Source organism: Lasioglossum baleicum, chromosome 12 (genome assembly GCF_051020765.1).
Source record: "Lasioglossum baleicum chromosome 12, iyLasBale1, whole genome shotgun sequence".
Classification (NCBI taxonomy): Eukaryota; Metazoa; Arthropoda; class Insecta; order Hymenoptera; family Halictidae; genus Lasioglossum; species Lasioglossum baleicum.
In genome coordinates, this window is record NC_134940.1 from 4,107,919 (window position 1) to 4,135,808 (window position 27,890).

The 27,890-nt window shown below is 40.3% G+C and overlaps 2 protein-coding genes and 1 long non-coding RNA gene across 8 annotated transcripts; 2 read left to right on the forward strand and 1 right to left on the reverse strand.

Moving 5' to 3' along the window:
- Nucleotides 1-54: 54 nt before the first annotated feature.
- LOC143214533 (uncharacterized) lies at nucleotides 55-4,524 on the reverse strand. 2 transcript variants are annotated; one of them, XM_076435725.1, is made up of 2 exons: nucleotides 1,732-4,524; nucleotides 55-573 (listed from the first exon to the last, which is right to left on the reverse strand). In XM_076435725.1, the coding sequence occupies exons 1-2, from the start codon at nucleotides 1,889-1,891 to the stop codon at nucleotides 122-124; spliced, it is 612 nt and encodes a 203-aa protein (XP_076291840.1). In that variant the 5' UTR covers nucleotides 1,892-4,524; the 3' UTR covers nucleotides 55-121. The 2 variants fall into 2 exon arrangements, 1 of the variants encoding a protein (XP_076291840.1); XR_013010166.1 differs by lacking the exon at nucleotides 55-573 and adding an exon at nucleotides 582-1,645 and having other exon boundaries at nucleotides 1,732-1,874.
- Nucleotides 2,568-27,858, forward strand: LOC143214536 (uncharacterized). Of its 5 annotated transcripts, XR_013010168.1 has the most exons (7): nucleotides 2,568-3,468; nucleotides 3,535-4,761; nucleotides 5,107-5,300; nucleotides 5,381-5,623; nucleotides 18,164-18,368; nucleotides 20,135-21,378; nucleotides 22,692-27,858. It is a non-coding gene; the product is annotated as an uncharacterized LOC143214536 (long non-coding RNA). The 5 variants fall into 5 exon arrangements; XR_013010167.1 differs by having other exon boundaries at nucleotides 3,535-5,300; XR_013010170.1 differs by having other exon boundaries at nucleotides 3,535-5,300; nucleotides 18,167-18,368.
- On the forward strand, nucleotides 9,588-11,747 carry LOC143214532 (uncharacterized). The gene is made up of 2 exons (XM_076435724.1): nucleotides 9,588-10,354; nucleotides 11,080-11,747. Exons 1-2 carry the CDS (start codon nucleotides 10,201-10,203, stop codon nucleotides 11,670-11,672), a joined length of 747 nt encoding a protein of 248 aa, XP_076291839.1. The 5' UTR covers nucleotides 9,588-10,200; the 3' UTR covers nucleotides 11,673-11,747.
- Nucleotides 27,859-27,890: the final 32 nt, after the last annotated feature.

Below are 27,890 nucleotides of genomic sequence, written 5' to 3' on the forward strand. Positions count from 1 at the left end.
GGGAATTTAGTGCGCGCTGAGCAACGGCGCGAAACTTGAAATCATGTTTGCATGTAATTGGAAAATCCGTTTATTCGTCAAGGGTATAAAAATGTAATATAACTGTTCGTTATATTGTTATTCACAGTTCGTTCAAGGTCAATACCATAAAAACTTCTATGAAGCAAAGAGAATATTGGGTTAGGTCAGTACTCGGAATATCATAGTAGTAGCAAAACTCGTCGATGAAAAATCGTTCGAAAACGAAAGAAGCGACCAAACTGATAACATTGTAATTAGTGTTTTGCAGCCCTACCAATGAAATCATTAACAGTTGTAACGTGGAAGCAATATTTAGTAACACCTGGTGCCTCCTTATCTGTCTCTCTTTTCGTTTTGTCTGCAGCTGCAAAAATATTGGCAAAACGCCAAAGGAAAGTACTATGAGCCAAACCGTTTCGTTAATCCCATATCCGTTTAGGATACCAGCGGTAAACAATGCCAAAGGTGCAACATCAACGACCTTGGAGTACCAATCGTAGGAAATCCTTAGGTACTTTACTAAAGTAGTCGCCGATGAGATGCACGGAGCTCCTGGAAGTAACATTGCTAAAAATAATGTGCTTAACGCTCTCGACGCACGCGATTCAGTACAAGTGCCGCTATATGTTTACTAAATATGTTTTATTGCGTTCAAACAATCAAACAGATATTTTTGAAAAGTTTTCAGAGTGTTCTAGGGCCGTAATAGTATCGAATTATCAAACCGTTCAATGTGCCCATCTAACAGCATTCGATAGTAAAAAATAAAAATATGCAAAAGATAGTACTATTCGTTTGAAATCATTAAAGGCTGACAAGAGAAGACAGTTGTGTATTTGTGAGATTAATGTAAGAATAAATGTAGTAGTTGGAACTTGCGAGAAATAATACGAACGATCGTTACTGTTAATATTATGGATTTAGTAATCTGAAATCCATGGTTAAATCTTGTGTTAAAAAAAGCTTGAAAATAAATAAATCTTTTAATACGATATACTAGTGTAAGTCTGTGTTTAGTAATTGTTACTTTGGTATGTAGAAAAGTCAGTGTCGAATGATAAAGAAATTAAGAAACCACCGGATATTAATTTCTCTTTCTTGTTAGCTAATCGAACTATAATGCTCCATGGACAAAGAGACAAAGCATGCGTGTTAGTTTTGCTGTGTAAACATAGTCAACATGCAAAGGCGATTCACATTTGTTAGACTCTTTAGGAAGCAGAATAAGGACTTTGAACAGACGTTACAACTTGTGCGACAAGCATAAAGCAACTAATGTGCACGTTCAATTCTCTATGCAAACGTCCAGATATTAAAAGCGTACTTGTTTGCGACAAAGGAATTTCTGATCCGACGTAATCGCTATTTCGTACACAGCGATAAATTTCGTGCAATCGTTTTCTTTGTCTGACGGAGTCCTGTTCGAATCGGCATATCGGAGCTGCAATATTATTTCTCACCTGTTCCAACGACACGGATAAGCTACTAACGATGATCTAAAAATGCATCATCCTCCGTTAGAGTTTTACGTTCGAAAGTCAAGTACAATACCCTTATGTAGTTTCATACCAACTAATCCTCTGCATGACCCCCAATAATTTATTAGTCATACTTTTTGGGGGCTCTGTACAGATAATGTTGTTTTAAAAAATACGCTAGACGAATATCAAGATGCAGGATAATGTTAAACATCGAAGGGTACTTCCTTACCAAACCTAAGAATCCCTATGACGGAGTGTGAAAGTAGAATTTGGAAGGCACGAAGTGACCAGACGCTTGCTTTACCATACGGGTTGCTGATAGTGTTTATGCAACCAATTGTCACAATAAATTTGGCAAGATGCGCTACAACGCCACTCGGACAAACCATGGTCACCTTTTGTTCACGGACACCTTGCTTCTCGACAAGATTAATCTCGAGTCGCGAGATAGACTATGCTGAATGAAAAGTTCCATGCGATTATGATTTCAATTCAGCGGTGCACAAAAACCTCTCGGTCTCGAATCAATCACTTTTTCCACAAATTCCTTTGGTTCCTCGAGAGAGAGGTTAGCTCCAGTTAGCTCAGCTCCAATAGCAAGTAGTATGTAAGTAAGTATCAGTAAGTATATATAATATGTACCACTGAATAGGACGTGTACTTACGTATTACGTCATCACAGCCTACTCTATCATACGTAATACTCTAGTTCACCTTTTCGCCGATGGTGGCATCAGTTTCGCTTCTGAAAGGGGGTGGTTCCTGATTCCTAAGACCATTTCAAGCGAAATTTCCTTTGCAAAAATGTTATCTGCGGCTTTGTTTAGGAGTTATTAACGAAAAACACGGACGGAAGTCTAGAGGGGAATGGGAAATCGTCTCGCCGTATCTTATTCTACATAAATATTTATGAAAACTGTAACTGATGGTTTTGAATTATTTTGTGACGTGTGACTTGTGGGCACCAGATACTCTGTTATCTTGGAACACTGCGTCCTATGCATATTCTATACCTAAATATGCCGGGTCTATAAGTATATATATTTTAAGGTTAAAGCACGACTGCCACAGATAGCAGCACATACATCGAATATATAGAGGTCGGACGTCTGATCGGGCACTCGGGCCAAACATGTCGCGTATACAGCGTATATATACGTCGATCGTGATTTCACACGATTCAATGGATATCTGTTTTGTCCTTGATATTTACTGCACTGGTATTTCGATTACTCGCGTTGCACAATAAATGTCGAAACGAACAATTCGTATCTACGTATACGCGAACGACTTGACAAAGTGACATTCAAATCGGGAAAGTAGATTTCTTCTGGTAGCTTTGTTGGGGTCTCCGAAACAACTGGAAACAACCCGCTCGAACGAGATCGTTCCCTGCGGTTGTTGTTCGGAATAAATCAAATTGTTAATGGCCCTGGAAATTTTCTGGTTGGCGAACAAACATATTTTCGCGTGAGCAATGACAAGGCGAAATATTGGCATTGGAGAGGGCGCGATCGGATTTTGGCATCGGTGTCGGAACTTTGAGACTTTTTGCACCGAAAAAAAGAAGTCAACCGTAGAGGTCAACGTCTTTCCGTTCAAAGAGCGACAACGTGACCAATACGCGTCATCGATGCGCGTTGACGGTTCCGCTAAAAGTTTTGCAGCAGTACTGCAGTACTTTTACCCTTGACAACTTGTCGTGTAATCGCGGTAAATGTTCGTGCGCACTCGACGTGAAATCGTTACACCACCCTAAAACTCTGCACGAACTTCAAGGCATTGGAAATTTGGATTTCGTTCGCGCCAGTGGTTCTCAAACCGATCTTTCCTCCGCAATTGTATTTCTTTCACCGTTGCCCGAGAACGATTTTCAGAATACAAGCGATACGAGACGGGTGGGGTCAGAAGGGAACGTTGATCAAGCAAAATTAAATTTGATAAGGAAATTAATTACAGATTACAAGTAAGTATGGTACTTTGATTGGGGTAGTACTTGGTGAATTGAAATTTTCAAATCGTATTGCCGCAGATTCCTGTGACCCAGCAAATGCTGCCACCTATCACGTGAAAAATCCTTCGAGCGTTCAGCAGTCTCTAACGATGTGTCATATTGCGCGAAATATACACACGTTTCCCGTCGAACGTATTATCGAGCGGGAAAAAGGTTTGACAAATGAGCGGAATAATTTTCGCGTTAATTTCGCAGATAAGGATTGAAGTTATGTTACCAGCAAAGACCGTTGCACTATGCTTCAACGTGGAAGCAGGCATCACACTAACGAGCATAGCCAGAAGACGCGCGCTTTACATAATGGGCTAAATAGACGATACTGACGGATATCGACGCGTCGTGTTCGCGAACAAAAACAACAGTAGGGTGGAAATCTCATTCACAAACAGTTTACTATACGAACGCAGAAACGTAACGTTGCTGTTTATGAGCCGGCTATTTATAGCGCAGCGTACTATCACGATGATTAATCTTAATGATCGTGTCACGCCGCTTTCTGGCACGTTTTATTCACGCACTTTGGCAAACAGATGTAACCAGAATTGTAGGTACATACTACATACATATACAGTAGCTGCGGAACGCGGAACGTCTAGATGTGTTTGTGTGCGTGTGTGTTGCGCCAGCGGAATAAGGTAAGTCAGTGGCGCACCCAGGGGGGGCTAGGGGGCCAAGTCTCTCCCAAGAAAAAATGTTTAGCTTCCAAAAATAAAATCGCGGAATAGCTCTCGACAGATATGATGGCTAAAAAAAAGAAAAAAAAGGTCATCACACAAAAGGGCCCCTCCCCAAGATTGCATCCTGGGTGCGCCACTGAGGTGAGTGAACATGAGGAAAGGCACCGGCCGATAACACATAGATAGTCGTCGCCAGATACAGATTGTAATTTGTTCAATGTTATTCAATCTGTCATGTTGGTACAACTGATTATAATTGTCCATAATTGCTCTTCCAATAGATCGCGTTGTCGCTCAATATTTAAATGTCGCGGTGTGGCATGGCGACAATATCGCGGCCACATTTGCACCCGACCATTTCGGCTCGTTAAATATTAACGACCACTTTAAAAACTGGTTCTCGAATGTCGCGCGAGCTCGACAAGCAATTTCATAGATCACGATTTCACGGTTAGATCCGCCTGGCCGGCTTAGAATAGCATTTTCGCGACATTTTTACATCGGCCGTCAGAAATGCTATTTTTGAGAAGCACGTGCGATCCACGCTCCGCGTCCCAACGATCCAACGGTAATTGGAAATTAAGGGGGTTAGGACACAGTAATATTTTGAAAAAATCGAAAATGATTTTTTGATAGAAAAATTACATTCATAAATTTAACTTAAACTATATTTAACTTAAATAAATATAGGTATATATAAATCTCGAATATAAATCAGCTAATTAAATAAGATTTTTCTTGTAGAATAAAAATTATAAATATTTAATTAGATGTGAAATGTAATTCGAATTTTTAGATATCTAGTTTTTTTCGAAATGAATTTAATTCATATATTTTATTATATATATATAATAAACTTAAGATTCCTATTTGAGATCTGCATTTTTTCGTGTTTCTCATTTTTTACAACCAGTTGGCCATCGGGAAGAAAAGATATTTCGAGCAAAGACGACGAAAGGCGTAACGACAGATTATTTCACCTTATAAAATTATAAGAATGGTTCGCCGTCCATATCCGAGTGTTGACGAGGATCTCCGATCAGCGTTTCGAAAAACTCGCGTCATTCCTGGAGAAGGAATTGTTTCGACGGTTTTCAGCCAGTTTACGTAATCGTCGTTCGTCTATCTGACTTAAATATTGTTTTCTCCTCATTTATAGTCCTTCATGCTACGTTGCATTCTTACAGGTCGCTCGGGAAACGCATCGGAAGACTTTCGACCAAGCGCGCGTGCCTCCGACACAACGAAATTACCGTGTGAACGCTAATCAGCACGCCGTGTTTCATCGTTCCCGAGAAATCGGTTTAGCATCGACGAAGATGAGTCGGGCCGCAAACCGAGTTTTGTCTCCGTTTAACAGAAGACACGCCTCCAAAAGAAGGAAAAATACAGATAATTCAAGACTGTATTCAGCATTTTAACCTTCGAAGGTAATGTGGGGTCTTAGAGACCCCAGCTTTAGATTTTCGATAAGAATTTTTACATGGAAAACGTTAAATCTGTTTGTTCACTTTTTATCCTGTGTTATTCTTTATTCCAAATTGATTAAAAATGATGCTATTTATGAAATTCATTTGTCGGATCTTTATGCATTTGTCGATTCTAAAAATTTTCAATATAGTAAAGTGAGAGCAATTTTTCGGGTTCGTACAAGTGATCCCTTAATTCTTTTGAGGAGTGTATAAAGGCTACTATCACTGAAAATGAGATTTTATATTTGTTCCCACTTTCTTGAAATGTGCCTGGAAAAATTAAAAATTCCGTAGACACCCTTAAAATTATCCAAGAAATAATCAAACGTGTATCTGGCTTCGATCTCTTACAATTGATGCAGACAATTTTTATTTTTTATTAAGATCCACAGTCTAGTAACGAGGTAAAGTGTAAAGAACACAGAAGAAAGACTGTCGCAGCGAGGAAAGCGGGACGGTCTACGAGACTTCATTGAGTCCAACATCGCGTTGTGTCATCTGCGATACGCGAGAAAAAAAAACCGGGACGCGATGCTATCGATCATTGATATACTATTTGACAGAACGTACAACCGCCGTTGGCCGTTTCCGTTTCCGTTTCGTATGTGACAGTATGTGTCATGCATAGTTTCGCTCAAGTGGAAACACCGGCACACCATCTCTTGTAGCGTCAACGGGAGAATACTTTGGTGATACATACCACAGTATCGAATAGGGCTGTTACTTTTCCGAAGATTCGAAGGATTCGAACGATTCGAAAGGAATTTCTAAGTGTACGAAATTTCGAAGTATTGACGCTTCAAAACCTTCGAAGTGTCCGAAGTGTCCGAAGTCTTCGAAGTGCATCAAGTTTGGAAGTCTTCGAATCGTATGAAGTTGTAACTTAATCGCAATCTTTCAGCTGTGGTGGCGTATTTTTTTCAAAATGTAGGGGTGTCTGTAATTGTATCAAGTATAATTTAGCAGCGAAATTTCGAAGTTCAAAGCTCCGAAACTCCGTTTCTTTTAACCCTCTAATAACTCGCAACAGAGGTTCGAATTTCGAAGCCTCGAAAATTTGATTCTCATCACTAGACTGCGGATTTTATGTATTTATAACAAAAATCGGTGGATGTAACTTAAAACAGTGAAAACATTAAGACTATTTAAGAACGCCCATATGTTATTCTCGATTGATTAAAATTGTTGAAAATGGAAAGAAAGCTTTATATACGGCTTCTGTGTCTTGCAATTGATGAAGACAATTTTTATTTTCCATAGAGATCCGCAGTCTACACATCCCCTTCGAAGTCGAGTCTAGTGCGCAACGACCTTCAAACTTTCAAATAGTGCTAAAATCTAAATGGCCGAAGACGATACCAATCGCTCGACAGAGCATTGCTCTGTTTGTAACAGAGGGGGCACAGTAACTTTTAAATATGCTCACTCAGGGCGTGGTCGATTTTCGTGGCTCTGTTCCTCCGAACCGTTGACCCTGAAGGGCAAGTTGCAAGTCGCAATTCGTGACTCCAGCCACGCTCAAATTACGATCGTCGAGGAGCGAACGCGTCCGCGTGGCAAGGGATCGTCGGGTACTTTCGTGAAATGTCACGAGGAAACGTTCGCTCTAATTCGAACCGAAGGAGAAGCTTCTTCAATCTCGAATGGAATAATGGGGGCAAGCTTAATGAATCTTGCTCTCGGTAGTGAAACGCGACGCGGAATCGTCAACTTTATCGACTAATATCTGGTTCGACGAGCTCGCGAACATCCAACCGAGAAGAAACTTTTCACCAGGTTTTCCATAGCTGTCCATCCGCTTCGCGAAATGCATTGTTACGACCGACGCGTGATCCTTCCGCGGAAGAAATTCGGAACTTTTCTTTGCCACCATTGCAGATACGCGAATTTACTTGGTGAACATACGAGGCGTGTTAAAAGATAACGGGAATTTTCAGTTTTCGGAAAATATTTCATTTTATCGTCTACACGAATGTTATCTCCTTGAAAATAGTCTACATTAGATATTTACATACTTATGCCAGCGCTTCTTCCAATCCCCGAAACTCTTCTGGAACTCGATCTTTGGGATAGCTTTTAGGTCTTTCAGCAATACGCTTTTAATCTCATCTGTGCTTGAAAAACCAAGGGCGTGACGTGTTATGATACAGAGAGTCAGAGAAGCGGTCGCATCAGACGGCACCGTAAGGGGGCGGCCATAAGGGGGTAGTACACCCTCGGATTGTAACTAGAAAGTGACTAGAATCTCACTAGAAAAATGGGTCGAAATATGGGTTTGCGCGCTTCGGTTGTTTGACCTTATACGAGCATATTTTGAGCTGGGTGAGGGCTCATTCTAAAGAGGAAGGTTCGTCACACTGCGCTCTGGTCATGATTTTAACGAGATTATGTTTATATCTAATGATATGAGGGCCCAAAGTAGAGTAAAGATCTAGGGAAAAAACCCGCAGATTTCAATGCATTTTTTCTGTCTCTAAAAGACTTTTTGACTGCTATGATGACCAGAGCGCAGTGTGATGAACCTTCCTCTTTAGAATGAGCCCTCACCCAGCTCAAAATATACTCAAATAAGGTCAAACAAGTGTACGTTTTTATAGAAGAAATTTCTTTCTGTACACTTTTTCCATAATGAACTTTGATCTAATAATAATACATACTTATATATGTATATTTTAGTAATTCGCAGCCATCGCACCTGTGCTTAACCCTGTGCAATAGAGTGACTTCAAGGTAACGTGACACGTTATCGCACAACTTTCGAATAATCACAGATTCGCAGATGATTCGTTTTATAGCAGTCTCTTTAAATATCGTTTTCCGGCCTTGGTGAGGTCGAGAGCATCACGGATTTACTGTGAATTACGTAAACGATTTGTCGAAATGGACGGACGAACGAACGGACCACGCGGCAATCACCTATCGCGCGACATACGTTACTTAAATAGCTACATGCGACCTCGCCCGAGTGCGAATGCTAGCCCGAGTGTCAGAAAAGCATTAAATCTCGCTCGCGTCGCAACGTTGTCGAAAAAGCAAGAATCTCGCTCGACGCGAATTAATCGCATGAAAATTCATTTTCATCGGTCGATATTTCATTTGGTATAGCCGCGTCGCTACGACGACAAGAGGCGGGACGTCTTTCGATTAGCAAATCGGAGACAAAATCAAAGAACTTTCTATTAGAAATGAGATATAGAGCGAAGAAATTTGTTTCCAAATTAAAGCTGAAACTTTGCAGAATATAGCAAAAATAAGCAGGAAGTTCTTTCATTTTGACACAGATTTCGTCCAAATTGCTCACTGTGTACCGTATGAAATTTTTAGATGGTGTGTTTGCTCGTATACGGACATAAAGCGAAAATTCGCAAACCTAATTTTTCTAGTAAGATTCTAGTTATTTGCTACTTACAATACGAAGATATCCCGGTACTTTACCTAAACGAACCGTGAAGCCGTAGAGACCTTTTTTTTTTGCCACGCACAGCGGGGGGCACAGCGGGCCCGTCGACCCGCTCGAAATTTATAACCCGCTGTCTCGCGAGACCAAACGTCTCGCGAGTCACGAACTATAAAGGTGAGCGCATACTAGATGGTCGCGGGAAGGCCGCGGGAAGGCCAAAGCCGCCGATGGACGCCCAAAGCCGCCGATGGACGTCCACGCGGGAAGAAATCTCTAGCGGGCCGACGGCTCCACAGCAGGGAGCAGGGCTCCCTGAAAGAAAGGTCCCTTTTCCTAAAAGAGGTGGGGAGCCCACGGAGACCTTTTTTTCTGCCACGCACAGCAGGTAGCCCTGCTCCCTTGCCGCATGGACGTCCATCGGCGGCTTTGGGCGTCCATCGGCGACTTTGGCCTTCCCGCGGCCTTCCCGCGACCATCTAGTATGCGCTCACCTTAAACGCACCCTAAACGAGGTGTGCGCATACCAGAGCGTCTCGAGAAGGCCGTGGCCGTCGCGTCGATGAACGTCCATGCGGCAACAAATCTCTAGCGGGTCGATGGCTCCACAGCAGGTAGCAGGGCTCCCTGAAAGAAAGGTCCCTTTCCCTAAAAGAGGTGGGGAGCCCACGGAGACCTTTTTTTTCTGCCACGCACAGCAGGGAGCCTTGCTCCCCGTCTACCTGCTAGAGATTTGTTGCCGCATGGACTCCTTGCTCCCTTCCTCCAAGGCTCCCTGCCTTCTCGAGACGATCCGCGGCCTTCTCGAGACGCTTTAGTATGCGCACACCTTTAAAGGAAAGCTATCGGTAGTTTACCTAAACGAACCCTGAAGCCGTAGAGACCTTTTTCTTGTGCCACGCACAGCGGGGGGGCGCAGCGGGCCCGTCAACCGGCTCGAAATTTATGACTAAAGCCCGAGGGGTCGAGCCCGCGTTCTTAAACCCGCGTGCTCATGCGCGCGGGCAACTTGGTGCATTTCAGCTGCCGAAAATGTATTTAACAGACTGCGAAGCCAGAGTTCCGCACCATTTTGTTGGCCTCCGTCGATACAGTCACCTCGTGCGCGTGTTTTCTTACTGTGAAACCTGTGAACTTCATGAACGCCATGCAGGACATCATTAAGGACGTAAAACTTATTGAAGCAGTGAGGAGTCGTATCTTTTTGTACGATTTACAACATCCGAGATACATGGATTTAAAATATAAGGATATCGCCTGGAGAGAGATCGCGGAAGAAGTTGGTCTGCCTGGTCAGTATTCACTATATGTATTTTATTAACAACTTCGTTTATACATTATGGTGGTCCTTATTTTTCAACTTTCGAATTTTTTTGCTCTTAGCTCCCTATAATGTGACACTTGGTGAAAAAATGACGTGTGTAAAATTTTAGTTCGATATCGGGCAATGGGAAACCGTACTGCATCGCGCTTGAAAATTGTTTATTCTTGAAATTTGATTTTCTGCATTAATATACATTCCTATATCGTGTGTTGACTTTGTCTTTCCATTCTCTATAACTGTATAGACACATACAACATATACAATACAACTTTTGTGTTTGACACATTTTATCATATATTTATTAATAACAAAGATCTTTAAATAACGCAGTCACCACACGCAGTTAGAGTTGCCATAATCTACAGGGGGGAGTCACCTAACGTTACCTGCCATCTCAAATATCTTTGTTGTTTTTAAAGATACGCCAAATGTCTGCAGGACAAACTGGAATGTTTCAGTGGGGCTAACATGACACCAACAAAATTTTTGTTTTTGTGTTACTTTTCTAATAACAGTTTACGTCCGTTTAATTGTTTTTAAAAATTCATTGCTCTACCTCATTTCTATCGAAAGATCTTTGATTTTGACAAAGATGGATAATATTCATTGTGAAAGTTCCATCGAAATCGGTCGACGTTGCATTGGGCCACAAACAGTGACAGATGATTAATTAAGAAATATTTTGCTCTGTAGTGTACAAATGCAAAAACCGCTGGCAGAGCATCAGGAGCACATATAGAAAGTATCGCTCCCGCAATGCAATGCGGAACGAGCAGGCGGCATCCAGCGAGAGGCATACATTCAGATACGGCAACAGTCTGGATTTCTTGGTCCCTTTCTGTCAAGACAAGGTTATGTTGTCCAGCTTGGACGAGAACTCCGTGACTAGCGAGGAGACGACAGCGGCTACAAGCACGAGCCAGGACACGGCTTCTGGCAGACTTATCAAGGAGGTGGAGGAAGAGGACGATTTCGAACCTCCGCCCAAAAGGGGACGAAAGGACACAGAGAGGGATTTATTAGATACAATAAATCGATGTGGCGATTTGATCGAGAGATCGATAAGCGGCATCGAAGAAAATACGAGCCAGCCTATGAAAGCCAAAGTAAGGCTTCTAAGGTTTTTCGAGACGATGGCGCTCGAAGTTTTTGAATTGAGCCAGAGGGGACAAGACATCGTAAAAATGAACCTCCTACAGAAAATATCGGAGATACGGGAGGAAGAAGAACAAGAACGAGAACAACGAGAACGAGATCTCCGCGACAGCGGTTTTACTAATCGTTGAAAATACATTCTGTTTTTTGTTTTCATTGTATGTATCCGTATGAAAAAAATGTTATTAAAAAGTATTGAAAGTGTAGACAGAGGCATAGTTGAATTGTTTATTTGCCCCCAGCACTCCCAAATTCCAATCCTTTTCGGACTCCCAACGGGGGCTCTCGAACCCATACACTTCTGTATTCTGAATTTTTGGACAGAATTCAATAACTTTTGTTCTGTTTATGATAGAGACATGCAACAAAGTGGGTTTTTTCATTTATATTGAAAGCAATCTGAACATGATATTATTATAAATATAGTAATTTATTTAAACATATTGTGAAACGATATTTATAAACAAAATTTTGTTTTATTGCTGGTTTTCAGTAGATGAATTCTCAGTTCAGTTCTTCCGAAACTGAAACTTCGTTTTAAGCTCTTATAACATTCGCCTCGTCGACACACATACACTCTTTCTCTGCTATGCCTGCCGCAACTAACTAAAAGCTTGAAAATCTTCGACCTTCGAAGGAAAGTAACAGCCCTAGTCTGTATGCGTCGCGTGTCGTATTCGTAAATGATGTGTGCACGTATATAACAAGCTAATGAGGTATCATTCGGAAGAGAACGCTGCACGTGTGCCCGTCTACAGTAACTCTCTCCTGGAACAGTATCACGGTTACAGTAACATGACACACGTATATCTACACACGATGCCAGACACGAGCTCGTGTACAGATCGAAATTTAAACAAAGAGAATCGAAAGAATACACGGTGCTTGTATTTACACGCGCGATGGTATCATTTACACGCGACGCCATGCCAGGGGAATATATGACTTCGGCTGGGAAGAGAAAACACAAGTTGATTGTGTTTCCATTCCGGTACTCTAATGAACATGTACAGTCGAACTCTCAATCCGTGTAGAACGTAAATTAATTAATAATAATAATAATAATAATTATTATATTATTTTAAGAAAAAATTACGCACAATTATCTGATAATACCTGTTAGCGTCAACGTGTTTTAAGATTGGAAGGATTTATGGTAGGACCTGGGCGTACGTGATGCCCTGAATAGAGACGGATGAGAATAAACAGAACCGTCCTCGGACGATGGTGGGTGGACACTTTGGGCCATCCAGCTATCGTTCGGGAAGGTCATGTTTATGAGGATGTGACGAGTGAAACTTGCCGAGGGTATGCAACCCAAGGCCACGCTGCCCTAAAGAATTGGGACTTTGTTCCAAGAGGATCTGGCCACGGAGTGGGTAAGGCAAGGGTGCCTTTTGATGAGAGGACTGTGTTAAACCCCAGAACCTTCGAAGCGAACGAGTCTTTTCCAATTTTTATATAACATACCTGTATTCCAACAGTTTTTGTGCATGTCCCTTCTTAGTTAATTTACGTTAATTTTTTGTTTTTCTACTGTAGACATTTGTGTAAAAGGATTTCGGTCTGTTCATAATAAATCTAATAATAATAATAATAATTAGTAGTAGTATGTAGTCAGTAGCAGTCAGTTATTAGTAGTAGTTGAACAGTTTTAGTTTTCAAACGATCGAAAAATGCAACGAAACACAATGGAACGCAATGGATGGAATCCGAGTACATCGGGCTCGTCTAGTATACTTCGATGAAATTAACTATAACCGATGATTGGCAATTTTGCGAGCGACGATAGAAGTTACAACGATAAAAATCGATTGTTTCTCAGTCTCATTCTTTCCTTGGACCGTTATTACCTTCCTCTTTTATTGAAACCCCTATCTGGATTAACCACGATTCGTGTGCAGGTTGTATGTAGTTTGTGCGATCGTCGCCGAAGGAAAATGTCGAGCAAACGAGCAGCAGCGTTATCTGGAAAAAGTGAAAATCTTTCTTCGAAACGCGACCGTGTTTCCTCTACCTCTGTAAGGTAGCATGCGACAACACTAAAACTACCGAGCCTCAAAAGTAACTTTATAAGAGTACAATGATTAGGGTATGACAAGATTGATTTTATTTAGACTTTGCGCGGTCCCTATTGTAATGCGTGCTCTACTAAACATATATCTGTGCTTGTCAGGAAGAAGAACGCCGCATTTACAATAAGTGTAACTTCGGAAAAACGCCGAAAAAAAATGGTTTTTATTTTTTCAACATTGTAGCACAACTCAGAAAAATCTGAAAAAATTGAGCATAATGCTTTTGATAATATCTCATTGCTAAATTAATTCCGAAGTGGTACGAGACCTACTTTTATATGAAATTGCATTTTTTTTATTTTTTTCGTGTTTTTCATTTTCTACAACCATAGTCTGTAACGGAAAAATCTGGAAATGATACCTAATATGTGGCTTGGTATCCGAAATGTGTCAGATTTTTTTCAGAATTTTTAATTGTCAATATATAGGGAAAATGGGCCGAAAACTGGCATTTCGATTTTTCTCAATAACTACCCTTACAGATGAGCGCGGATATCTCGGAAACTATGCGAGATAGAAATAACTGAATCGAACCAATCTTGTGGCAGATTTTGTCAGCTTTAATTTCGTATAGAATGGTCTTATCGCTAAGACACATAGTTCCCAAGATATAAGCGGAAAACCGAAAAAGGGGACCTTCTACGTGCCCCCCTGCACCTCGCGCTCACCTTATAGGAGTGGGGAGACTTTTAGTATGTTTATCTCCTAACTAGTCCAAACAAAGTCTCAAAGTTAAAAATTGTGTTCCCTCCATTTCCCTCTACACACCACACACCCCACCACACCCCTTATGAGCATCCATTGACTGGACTAAATCGTAAAGGTACGAAGTGCGAATATATTGGGTTGGCAAATAAGTTCGATCGGTTTTTGTGATTTATTCCACTGTAAAAAACCGAACGAACTTATTTGCCTACCCAATACTAACCGGTCATACGCAAAAATGTAGAAGTCAACTTTCTCCGGGTTTTCGACCAAATACGCCATTGTGCGTCGTTCGCCCGCCGCGCCGCACAGTGGGCTGGATCGAGAAATTTAGTGACATCTTGTTATAACTCTTGAACCATAAGAGATATCGGGATGAAATTTGCACTAAAATTCGTTAAAAAAATAGTGAATTTTAACTGTAAACAAATAAAATTTTTTCTATTTTGTTAAACAATAATTGTTAATTAATTTTCATTGAATTTTTGTATTAAAATAAAATTGTTTAAGTATAATCTTCCAAACTATTTTTTACTTACTAAATATGTATTTTATATTTACATTTCTTACATGTAATGTTTTATAGAATACGTGAAATATAAATTCAAGAAATCTTTTTATAATCAACGCATACAAAATGTACTGAGGAGGTAAAAACGTCTCACAAGCGTGTCAAAAGATATTTTTTATAATAATTTATAATAATTATAAATAATTTTTCAATTTAATTGTTTTAAAATCATGTCTATTCTATATATTACGACCTTTGTTATTTCGTATTATTTCATGTATGTGTAATGTGTTTATAAAAGATAAAAATATCAACAAAAAGATAACAAATATAAAAGATAAGCCAATTATCTTACCAAAACGTTTTTAAATTGATGGTAACTGGTAAACTTTTGGTCAATTTGTTTAATAATAATAATAATAATTAGAGGACCTAACGGCACCTAATCGGATAAGTCAGATCATTTTCATTGGACCTTCCTCTACATATCCCCACAAAAATCATATCCGAACCGATCCGATATTGGAAATTATGATTGTTTAAAGTTATCGGGACGTGCCACCTGACGCATAGCAACTCACATATAGTACTTAAATACCATCCAAATATGAATATTTTTGCAATTGCATTGAAAGTTCGTACCTACCTAAAACAAGTATGTAATTTTTAACAATTAATTAAATTAAAAAAAATTATTGTTAAAAATATAATGAACGGTAATAATATAACTAGACTAAGAGTTTCTTAGTTTTTCTTAGTGAGTATCACTAATAAAAAAAACAAGAAAAAAAAAATTTTTTTTTAAATAAATAAAAATATGTCTTTATTTGTATTTGTTCTTGAATTTTTCCTACTATTTCTGCTCCTAAATTTCTTAAAATCTTTGTGCCGAGTTTCTTGTGCTTCTTCGCTAAGTTGGCCAATTGGTACTAAGGCATATTTTACAATATCTGCACTATGCATGAGCATAGTATCGTCTTTGTTATAACAAATGCTTAAACGTCATTGTACTTACCAAATTTCCAAATTTATATATTTATGTATATTTATGTATTATGTATATTAATATCACAAATGTGTCAATACTTGATAAACTTAATAACGCTTAAATACACTTAATAAACTTAATAATACTTAAATACACTTAATAAACTATACATATACTTATTTAAGAAACTCTTAGTCTAGTTATATTATTACCGTTCATTATATTTTTAACAATAATTTTTTTTTTATTTAATTAATTGTTAAAAATTACATACTTGTTTTAGGTAGGTACGAACTTTCAATGCAATTGCAAAAATATTCATATTTGGATGGTATTTAAGTACTATATGTGAGTTGCTATGCGTCAGGTGGCACGTCCCGATAACTTTAAACAATCATAACTTCCAATATCGGATCGGTTCGGATATGATTTTTGTGGGGATATGTAGAGGAAGGTCCAATGAAAATGATCTGACTTATCCGATTAGGTTCCGTTAGGTTCCCTAAAAGATACACCTTGCAAATTCTAAGAAAGTATATAGATTTTATTCATTTCATTAAATATTAATTGTTAATAGATTGCGAGCAACCATCCTCAACTAACAGCGTTAATTGTTACCGCAAAGGACTGTTTTTCATTTACACAAAAGACCCAGAAGAAATATTAAATATGGTAATCAGGACACCTCGATGAAAAGAAGCAATTTTTCGCTGAAAAATACTGCATCCCAAATGTCTATCTTTGTCAATTTATATTAACTACAGTTTTTGTGAACGAACATTAATATTTTCCGCTTCGATGTTGATGGACATTTAGGAAGCAATACGAATTTATTAGAAATCGATATGAGAAAGTCGACTCTTTCGTGAAATGTCACTAAATTTCTCGATCCAGCCCACTGTGCGCCGTCCGCATACGCGATAGGTCGTGAGGACGTACGCCGCGCCGTACGTCCTTCGGGTAGGAAGGGTGGTTAAATGAGACACCCTGTATACGATGGTCGATCTACTTACTTCTATAGCTTCGTTCGAGTTTGCACGATCGCGTTCAGGATCCACCGGCGTGGCGCGGCGGACGGTGGATAGGTAGATAGGTAGATAGGTAGATGGGTGAATAGGTAGATAGGTGAATAGGTAGACAGGTAAATACCTACTATACGTATCGCTACCGAATATTACAGTTATCGATCACCTCGACAGCATGCAGAGCATTCGATCGCGACGTTTCGACCAACCTCGTTCCCCCTCGTTTGGCAGTTAAGAAATTAAGGAATCAATCCGGCAATCCCGCGGAATCGCGCCTGCAGTGGCCTCCACGCCTAAGGGCGCAACCCTCTTCCAGACACGTGAATCGTTAACCCTTGGGCACGGCGCGGCGGGGCGGGGCGAAGCGGAACGTCCGTCCATTCCGTCCTTTGCGACTTTGCTAATTAATGGGAAAATCGTATGTAGGTACATGAACAGTAGAACTTTGATCGAGGTTGTACGTGCCCAGCAATCTCGGCAAAGCACTCACTTCGACGCGTGCAATGGACACGTCGCACGCCGCTTACCGAGTTGGTTGGTGATTAGCGGCTCGCGGTTGTCAGTAAATTTCAAGTCTCTAGCTCATCAGGAAGTTAGTTTAAAATCAATTGCAAAATTTGCCACCGAACAGAGAAACAAGAAAGCGTGCTAATAAAAACGTGGTAAAAAAATATGGCGGCGCCCTTACCTGTCAAAAACACTGCAGATTGCTCAACTTCAAGCAACCATAACTCCTGAAGCATTGGTCTTACAGGATCGAAACTTCGATCTGCAGCCGCCCTGGGTACAAATCTACTAGATTGCATACCAAATACATCATAATTTATAGGAGAAAGGCACTTTGGAGTCCGGTAAAATAAAGTTCATCATTTATTTTAATAGTGCCAAATTGTACAACATAATCCATTAGCGTGGTATGCTGTCTTCTCAAAATAATAATAATTATTATTATTATTATTGGTAAGAGATATTTATAATGAATTATTATTAACTGTGTAAACTACACCACATAAAATTGAATAAAACTGATCAAAGATTCCTATAAAAATTAAGGAATAAATATAAATTATATTTTTTCCTATAAAAAATCTCTGCGCCGGGTGTGGAACCGAATGACGCCAGAAGAGCTGCGGCCCATAGCCGAAAATTTCAAAACACGTTTGAGCCTCTGAATCGGCTCAAAGGGTGGCCACTTCGAAACTTCTTAAATATATGAATACTAAAGATCCATGTTATGGTTGTTATTATTTGGTTTTTCAAAATTCGTCAATTTGACAGAATTATAATAAGAAATGATTAACTCCGTTATTTCTTACAGCAGTGCGGCTTGACGTTGGGTATCATTGCGTTTACAACAAGGAAGATCCGTTCGTAAATAGAGAATAGGAAATTCGACAGCGTCGTCGCTTCAACTGAAGAGGAGCGTTCGCGGGTAAAAAGTGTTTTCAGCCGGGTCAAGATCGACGTATCGCGTATCGTTAACGGAAAGAGATCGTTAATTCAAGTGAACGTAAACCCTGTCTGTAAGTAACAAGTGTATCTTTTATTAGCGACAAAAATTCTTACAACCTTTTTATCACACCATTATTCTCGTCCATTCCATTCCATTCTCTCTCTCTCTCTCCCTCCCTCTCTCTCTCTCTTTCTCTCTCTCACTGTCAGTTTGTTAGCCGAGCTCGCGCGAGTTATTCGTTTTACAATGGCGTAGAAAATAATTACGCTTGAGCTTCTGTTTACGTTTCCGAGTACATTTGGCGGCACGGGATTCGCGGCGTGCACCTTCGCTCGCTCAATTAACCGTCGCGTTTTGTCTTTTCATCTTTTCTACTCTTTGTTCGCTTCATTCGACCCGTTCGCCGGCGCGGCGACGCGTGGCAGAAAAATAACCTCGTGATTGTTTCGAAGACGTGTTCGGGGTCACCTTCGAGAACACGTCGTCAAAAATGTAGGTTTCCACTGAATATTTCAATTGTAATTCCTACGGGGCTCTTCCATGTTACCGCAATGTCGAACAATTACAATCGTCGTGTCTGAAACATTTAACAATTTTCGAATAATGGAATCTTGTTGAGAAAACGAGCTTTGCAACGCACCGTGCGGTGAAACGTTACCGCCCCCGTACTTTCAAAGGAAACCACCCCTTTTGTAACGCAGACTTCCACGTTCTCGCCCTCACGTGGCCACGTGCACCGCACACGTTCGGACTTCGAACCTGTTCTGAACAAACCTGACGGAACGACAGCCTTCATGAGATATTCAAACAATTTAGCAGAAGAAAATCATAAAAATCTCTGAATATTGACCCGTGAACTTCGACTTTGGACAACAAAGTACAGGGCGCGGAATAAATAAATCTCACATTTCAAAGGATTGAAAAAAGTGGTACGAGGTATTACCAGAAACTTTTTATTTCCCAGATAACAGTGATTTTTATAAATGTGGAAGTTATTTCTGCCGCACCCTGTATATACAATTAGCCCCCAAATTTAGATAATCTATTAGATTGTGAACGTCACATATCTTTCCCTGTTTCACATTTTGAAACACACTGTCTATATACGAGGCGTGTTCAAAAGATAACGCGAATTTTGTAAATTCACGCCATCTTCTTCTTGTCGTGTTGGTAAACATGTCCGAAAAGTGTCTGTTTATTGGTTGTCGTGTTCGACGTTTAGTCTATCGTCAGCTTTCGAGAAGGCTACATGTGTTTTGGTACGATCAGCGATTCTTCACTTGTTGAGAAAATGGATCAGATCAATGCACCTGCTCGCACTTCATTGCTCGTTCGTGATTTTCTGGCGAAAACCAACACTGTAACGATGCCCCCGCCTCCATATTCGTCAGACACGACCTCGTGTGACTCTTTTTGTTTTCAAAAACAAAGAGAACCTTAAAGGATCGTGGGGCGCTAAATTATATTGACGCAATCTTCGTTGGCGCTACACGCTTTTATTTATTGTCACTAATGTCTAAAAAAATGATTCTCTCCTTTTTAGTGCAATTTAATATAAGCGTGTTTTTTAAAAAGATTTTTATATATATTTTTATTCAAGCACAGATGAGATTAAAAGCGCATCGCTGAAAGATCTGAAAGCTATCCGAAAAATCGAGTTCTGAACCGTTTGTGCAGACGAATGAATGAAATTTTTTACCGAGAAATGAAAATTCCCGTTATTTCTTGAACATGCCTCATATAAGCGCAGCTTCCGCGCGGAGGATTCTGGCAAATTGGTGAAAACGGTGGCGGGTAACGTGCAACGGGCGCTAACGAGAGGCATTCCGGTTGCAGGGCGCTTAACTGAAAGAAGAAGACCTCCGAGGCGAATGTTTAACGAGAGCGGACGCCCACACGCGTAATAACACGATTTGCGATCCTCTTAACGCGGCTTATCAACAATGATGGTAATAGGATTGGATTGAGAGGTCGCTGGGTGGTCCCAGGCGAGTAACCAGACCCCAACTCGAGTCGAGTCGCGTCGATTCCCGTCGTTTCGCGTCGATTCGCGTTGATTCGAGATGCTTATCAAATCGATTAATTAATTGAGAATGCCAATCTGCGCTCTGCCCGGCTGCCGTATGGCCACATACTGTGCCGCTACAATTCGTGCTGTAAGCACGACGCGGATTAGGTACGTCGAGTCTGGATTTAACGCGATTATGCTTCCTCGCGCGCGTTTAGGCACGGATCATCGGGAACAATTGCCTCGAGTACAAACCATATCCTTTTACCGTCTATTTTCTTCAGTGGCAGGTATATTGGATTTCCGGCGGGTCAACGCTAAAATTAGAAGCACCTTTTTTCACGAATGTACTCGAATACGCCGCACAGTAGGCCAAAAACCGATCTTTTTGGACAAACATCTGCGGACAACTCAGTTTTTCGTCGGTTCAATTGGAATATTTTTTAAAATGTTCGTGAAGGACTATACTTTGATGACGTGCTATGCGAAAATCGTTAAGTTAAAGTGCAAAATTCGTTGAAAGAGCTATCGATCACAGTCGATGTTGTCAAACAGGGTGCTGGTACATCAAATACTGAGAACGTGGCCCGAACTTTCTTTAGAAAAGCCGAATCAGTTGCTGCAGTGACTGAATTAAACGCGGTTATTATCACGAGATTGCATAACATTCTTCAGGTAATTACATGTGACAAGAAAGCTGATTCTGTGAAATTCAAAGAATATTGTTCGGAGACGGCTAAATCGTGCGATTAAAATTTATCCATGGTATAAACTACCTCCGTCAGTTCATAAGGTACTGCAACATGGAAGTGAAGTACTTGCTACATTTGAACTGCCAATTGGTTTGTATGTATTCAGAAGAGCCACAAGAGGCAAATAATAAAGTCTTGAGGAAATCAACGAGCTGAAAACTGCCGAATGTGTTGCCGCAAAAAGACAAATATAGATATTATACGGCATATGTTATTACCATCCGATCCAGTTATAAGCTATCTAAGAATAAAGGATGGCAAGCGCAAGGAAGTTTTTTCTCAAGAAGCGAAAACGCTGCTGTTGGATCAATAACTTAATGGTAAGTCTCACAAGTGCCGAATGTAATTCTATTCAATTGGTAATTCTCAGGGCCAGATTTACAGTTTAAAATTCTGCGGTTTAGGGTTTAGGGTTAAGAAGTGTCGGCAACTCAGCTGGGACATGCAAATTTATGGTATGGATAGATGAAGTATCGGAGTTATTGGGCTTTGTAGATAAGGATTCTTGATCGTGACGTCATCAAAGTATAGTCCTTCACGAACATTTAAAAAAAAATTCCAATTGAATCGATGAAAAACTGAGTTGTCGGCAGATTTTTGTCCAAAAGGATCGGTTTCTGGCCCACTGTGCGCCGCACTATGGGCCAAACCGACGAAATCTGTGTCAAAATCAAAGAACTTTCGATAGAAATGAGCTAGAACGATGAAATTTTTTTAAAATGGAAACTGAAACTTTGCAGAATATAGGATACTTATGGAGATTGTGGCGCGAACGTTTTTTAACCTTGAAAGAATTCGTTAAACTTGCACAATTTCAAGAAAATTGTGGTTTTTCCAATACCACGCGCGGAGAAATTTTTTTTTTAACGTGCGGCACATCATTTCCGGTGGATTTTTTCACGCAGTTAGGGCAGTTAGTTTGCTCGATCGTTTTCGCACACATCGGGCTGTCGTCTCGTCTTGGATGGGTCTATTTTTTTCCCTGGTATTGGATTTCCCGAAGAGGAAGGGTCACCGTTAAAATATCGAGCAAACAAGTACCTTGACCCGATTGATCGACCGACTAGCGCGGTTCGTAGATCTTGAAATCTGAGACCCGGCACGAACCCGATTCCGTTCCGAAGTAACTCCGATGGGATTAAGGGGGTAGTAACTAGAAAATAACTAGAATCTTACGAGAAAAATGGGTCGAAACATGGGTCCGGTACTTAACGTTGTTTGACCTTATTTGTGCAAATTTTGGGCTGGGTGAGGGCTCATTCCAAAGAGGAAGGTTAGATGCACAGCGCTCCAGTCATCAGGTTAACGAGATTATGTTTATAACTAATAATATGAGGGCCCAGAGTAGAGAAAAAATCCAGGAAAAAACAACCGCAGATTTCAATGCATTATTCTGTCTCTAAAAGACTTTTTTGACTTATGTGATGACTGGAGCGCAGTGCATATAATCTTCCTCTTTAGAATGAGCCCTCACTCAGCTCAAAATATGCTCGAATAAGGTCAAACAACGTTAAGTCCCGGACCCATTTTTCCGACCCAAAATATAGTAAGATAGCAAATAACTAGAATCACTCTCAAACATTTGAAAAACAATACAAAGCATAACAATTTATTATTATCTCATTTGATCTAGAACCCGGAGATATCTCCAATAAAACCGGAGAGGTGGCAACCCTGGACCCAACACATCGTACTGTCGGACAACCACTGTCGCCCACAATCGCAAAAAGCTGGAAAAATACGCGTTTCTATTAATTATACATAATTAACCCCTTGCGCTACTTGTAATTATGATTACTAGACTGCGGATCCTTATGCAAAATAAAGATGTTCATTGTGGGCAGTAGGAATCAAATTAAAAATTCATTTCATCCCCTATAATAGTTTTTACACTTGAAAACAACACAACACTGTTTTTAGACTTTTCTAATTTTTCACTGTTTTACATTTCGCCTAGCCAATTTCTTCATAAATCCATAAAAATCCGCAGTCGTAATAATTACTTCGTTATTCACATAATTCTTTTTAGCAGAATTATTGTATTTATTGTGTGCCTATACATATATTCTCCAATGGACATATTGTATACTGACAACAACAAAATAGAATTTTAATCTCCGCAACCCGAGACGTTTATGTTCGAAACGACATTTCACTCTTGAATTTCTCTCTGTCCAATGTGTGTTTCGTGTTTCATTGCTCGACGGCAGAAACAAAGCGGATCCGAATGAAAGCGAAAGTACAAAGAGTTCAGCAGGCTCGTACGTTTCGCACGGCTGAACGTTATAATCGATCTGGTTAGCACATTTTCAGGGCTGCCGCGCCGGCTGCCATTCCAGCAACACCGATCGAAAAGACAAAGCGCAACGGTCTATCTATCGCGACGCACGATGCGCGATGGGACGCGGGAAACGTGCTAAACATTTGAATTCTAGGACGCGTTCGCTCGACTTTCCGTCGACAAGATACGCGACGCGACGCGTGACGATTCGAACGCTTAACCTGTTAACCGGAGACTGGTTCGTTCGCGAGTCCTGCTCGACTTTCTCGTTCGATTCGAATTTTGTAATATAATTCGAATATAATAAATAATAAAATTATATATACAGGGTGTGTGTCCGCGTTAAGTTATGTCACCATTTTTTAGGCATTTCCAGTAGTGCAATTAAAAAATGTTTTAGACAAATGTTTCTCAGTACTTGGTCAGCTACATGTTCGCATATTCTTAAATCTGAACAAATGCTCTTTACGTAAAAAAGTAAAGGTCACCTTGACTTTTTTAAATGGCACCATATGTTCAATTCAACGGTGTATTACACGATGACCTTGGAACGACCTCAAACTCGAAAATGTTGCGCAAACGTAACTTTAATCAAAAATTATTTCTTAGACAATGGAATTATTCTAGGTCGGCAGAAATGTTTTATTCCCGAGTGAAAATAGCTCCGAGTGCAAAGGGGGTTGAATATCACGAAGGACAAAGAAATGTTAGTTTGTATGTCATTTTTCGTAAAGATCTCAAGGTCACCTTCATGTTTTTTAAATGGAACCACCCTTTTTTAAACACCCACAAGATAGTCCCTTACATCGCGAATGCAGTGACTAATTATTCAAGGTCATTCAAGGTCACGGACAGAGAAAACGTTTAAGATTTAAAATACAAAAGCAGAATACGTTTATCGCGAGTGAGACTTTTTAGTAAACATACTAAGGTAGGTGTTTAAAAAAGGGTGTTTCCATTTGAAAAAAATTAAGGTGACCTTGAATTTTATATATATAAACAAATAAATAATACAAGTATGTATGTATATGCTCGTCGTTCGTGTTCGATTCGAATTTTGGCTCACCCCTCGCCGCCTACGCAAAGTCGGACTTCTATCTGGCAGATACGAACGCTATTCCTTTCTTTTAGGTCAAAGTCAAGTTCGATGCTTGTCGAATCGATACCGAAGCGTTTAAAGTCGACGCGGGTATAGGAAATGATGAGAAACAAAAAAAGTTCCAAGAACATTGTATACGGCAAGGGGTTAAACGGAAGCGAAATAAAAACAATAAAGCAGAGAACAAAGGCTCCCGGCTGCTCCAGCTACTCCGTTAACAGGTTAAACCCCGCGTGAACCATCCGCCATCTTCGATTCCGGTTCGGACTCCAATTGTTCGGTCGAACGAAACATTACGCTCGTTTAAATGACTAGTAGACTAACGAGTTTGCGACGCTAAGGGGGATCTATATCCTCGGATTGTAACTAGAAAGGAACTAGAATCTTACTAGATTTTGGGTCGAAACATGGGTTTGCGCGCCTCGACTTTTTGTCCTTATTTGAGCAGATTTTGGGCTGGGTGAGGACTCATTCTATACAGGAAGGTTAAATACAGCGCGCTCTGCTATCGATTTAACGAGATTATGTTTATATCTAATAATATCAGTGCTCAAAGTAGAGAGAAAATGGAGAAAAACAACCGCAGACTTCAATGCATTATTCTGTCTCGAAGAGACTTTTTTGATTGATGTGATGACCAGAGCGCGCCGCGATGAACCTTCCTCTATCAAATGAACCTTTGTGCAGCTCAAAATATGCTGGTATAAGGACAAAAAGCCGAGGCGCGTGATTTCATTCACATTAGCATAGATTTCCCCATGAAGACAGAGGTCCTCTCTGATGCAGAGCCAATTTTAGTTCAGCTAGTTTAGACGAGATGGCGCCTAGTCAGGAGGACTGTCAATCAGTGCTGCGATATTGTGCAACATTTCACTGCTGCACTGCTGTCAACGTGGAATCATAGCAAAACTGACACAGACGAGGTACATATTCTCATCGGTGGTACTAATATTAGTGAGACCTGCTCTGTGTAACGGCATTCGCGAGACGAGCTGAATAGAATACGGAAATAGCAAGCAACTCCATCTCGTGTTCATTAGGCAGTTGCGTGTTTATCAATGTTACCAAACTTTTTTTCTGCACAAAGGTTGATAACATTGATAAATACCCCAAAATCCGAGGGTATAGTTCCCCCTTGAAAGAAAGAAAAGAAGACGAAACGAGCGCGCGTCTCGTCGGTGTCGAACGAACAGAAGTCCTTCGCTGGAAACGGGAAACGGGAAACAGGTTTAAGTAAAAGCAACGATAAGTCTCTGACGCCGACGCCTATGTACACTCATATAATATCGCGGTATTCGTATTATTAGCAACGTCGTCTAATAATATCAATACCAATATCATATATTAATTAACGCTTTAATCTATTAGACTGTATTTACATAGAAACGAGAAGAGGAGGAAAAAAGACAAACGAACGATATCACTGATCGGATATGTGTCCGGCGTGGTGTGTATAGCCTGTCCAACGGGATGAGGCGGTCGACGTGAACGTAGCCATTCGACTGCGACATAATTGGAGTCACCCGTATAAATAATAGCTGTACAAATAAGTTCGGTGCGTTTCGGGCATACTTTTGATCTTTATTTATGAAGAAAGGAACACAAATTACGTTTCGAAGCTCACAAACTTCTTCAAACGAACTGAAACTGCTCGTCGACTTACACCAAGTTCCTCAGCAAGTTTCTGTCGCGTTTGACAAGGATTTTCATTCAACAATTGCTCTAATTCCTCGTTCTGGGATCAAAAATTTCCACTACGAAACCTTTGGTACCAGTTCTTGCATGTTTTATAGGTTACAGCATTTTCACCTAACGCAGAACAAACCATTTTCGTAGCCTCAGCAGAGTCGCGGATCAAGTCAACTGGTTCAAGAAGGTTCCAAAGGTTCGAGGAAAACTCAGAATTCCCACAGAGCGCAACTTAGAGGCCATACATTGTACATTCAACGATGAATGACCTCCTCTTTTTTAGCAAAGATACCTGTTAACGGTAGCCAGGGCAGTTGCACAATTTTCCAAGCTTGTAAAGATTTTCCGCTAGGAGCACGGGGGCCGTTTAATCCGCCCCTGCCTCGGCAGCATTTTTCTTTGACTCAAATGCGAATAGAATACAGTGTCGAATGTGCTGTTTCTTAAACGCCATGTGCAAAGTATTGTTTGTTGAGGTTATGTACCAATTGAAATGCAATCACAATTGACTTGTATATGTAAAGGCGCCGAACTTATTTGTACAAATACAATCATCATATACTCCTCCTTACACCCTATAACTTTTATTTGAAACATTTTTTTATATGACTTATAGTTTTTAAGATATGGAATACTGTCCAAAAAACGGGCATTCCGACGCACTGTGGCGCCACGGTGCAAAGTACATTGTTTGTTGAGGTTATGTACCAATTGAAATGCAATCGCAATTGAATTGTATATATGTAAAGGCGCCGAACTTATTTGTACACCGAGTAAAGTTAGCAAAGGACGCCGCTGGTGTATCATTATCTCGTCTCGTTGGCCAGACTATACATATGTAATCTATCTATCTAGAACGGGCGAGAATGGTCGCCTGGATCTGAACGTATTATTGGAGAGGCGTTATCACCTCGGCGCCATGGTTCGCAGTTCGCACCAGTCGCAACGCACGGATTAAAGCTATAAAGAATGTATGCGTGGCGTGGATGCTATGCAACGCTGCTTGTGAGACGCGTCGCATCGCGTCGCGATCACGTACACCTGCGGAAATCCCATCTAAAAAAGCAGATCACAGCTGCTTCCGGTTGCCTAGCTCTCGACTACACTCTTTCGCGCTTAAGCGACCGCCGCTCGATTATAAACAATCAACGGAAACCGCGATCCTCTCTGCGTCAAGAGAAACTATACAGTATTCCTTCGGATGACGTGACTTTCGTCTATGCGGATGATGTTACTTTTTTTTTTTATCTCAGTTACTGTGTTGAGATAACGGGAAGTCTGCGGGGCAGGACTTGCGTCACCCAGGGTTGGGCAGGAATGAATTACATGAGTAATTAATTACATCTTCGATTACATGTGCAAAAGTGGACTATAATTACTATAAGAAAACGGTGAAATGGTCCAAAACATAAAAATCAGTGGTTCAAAAGAACAATTACACTGAAGTAATTGTTAGACTCAATTACAATTACTGTAATTGTGTTGAGTAATTGCAATTACTTCTTTCACGATTACTAATTGAGCGAAAGTAATTGCAATTCCAAATACAATTACATGTAATTGTAATTTTATTTCTGCAATTCCTAAGTAATTTTAATGGAATTACAAGCAATTGTAATTGTTAGTTGCAATTAAATTAAATATGGTCCGAATTATGCCGTATTTAGACTGATTTTAGTTGAAAAGATCTCACAAATACGTTTGCAAAAGTTCTGTAAAGAAAGGATGACACACAAATTAAAAACTTTCCTACTCAGCCCCTT

Coding starts and splice junctions, on each gene's coding strand:
- LOC143214533 (XM_076435725.1), bottom strand. CDS start 1,891: ATGGTTTGTCCGAGTGGCGTTGTAGCGCATCTTGCCAAATTTATTGTG. Junction 574..1,731: donor CATAGGGATTCTTAGGTTTG/GTAAGGAAGTAC, acceptor TGTTACTTCCAG/GAGCTCCGTGCATCTCATCG.
- LOC143214532 (XM_076435724.1), top strand. CDS start 10,201: ATGAACGCCATGCAGGACATCATTAAGGACGTAAAACTTATTGAAGCA. Junction 10,355..11,079: donor GGAAGAAGTTGGTCTGCCTG/GTCAGTATTCAC, acceptor TTTGCTCTGTAG/TGTACAAATGCAAAAACCGC.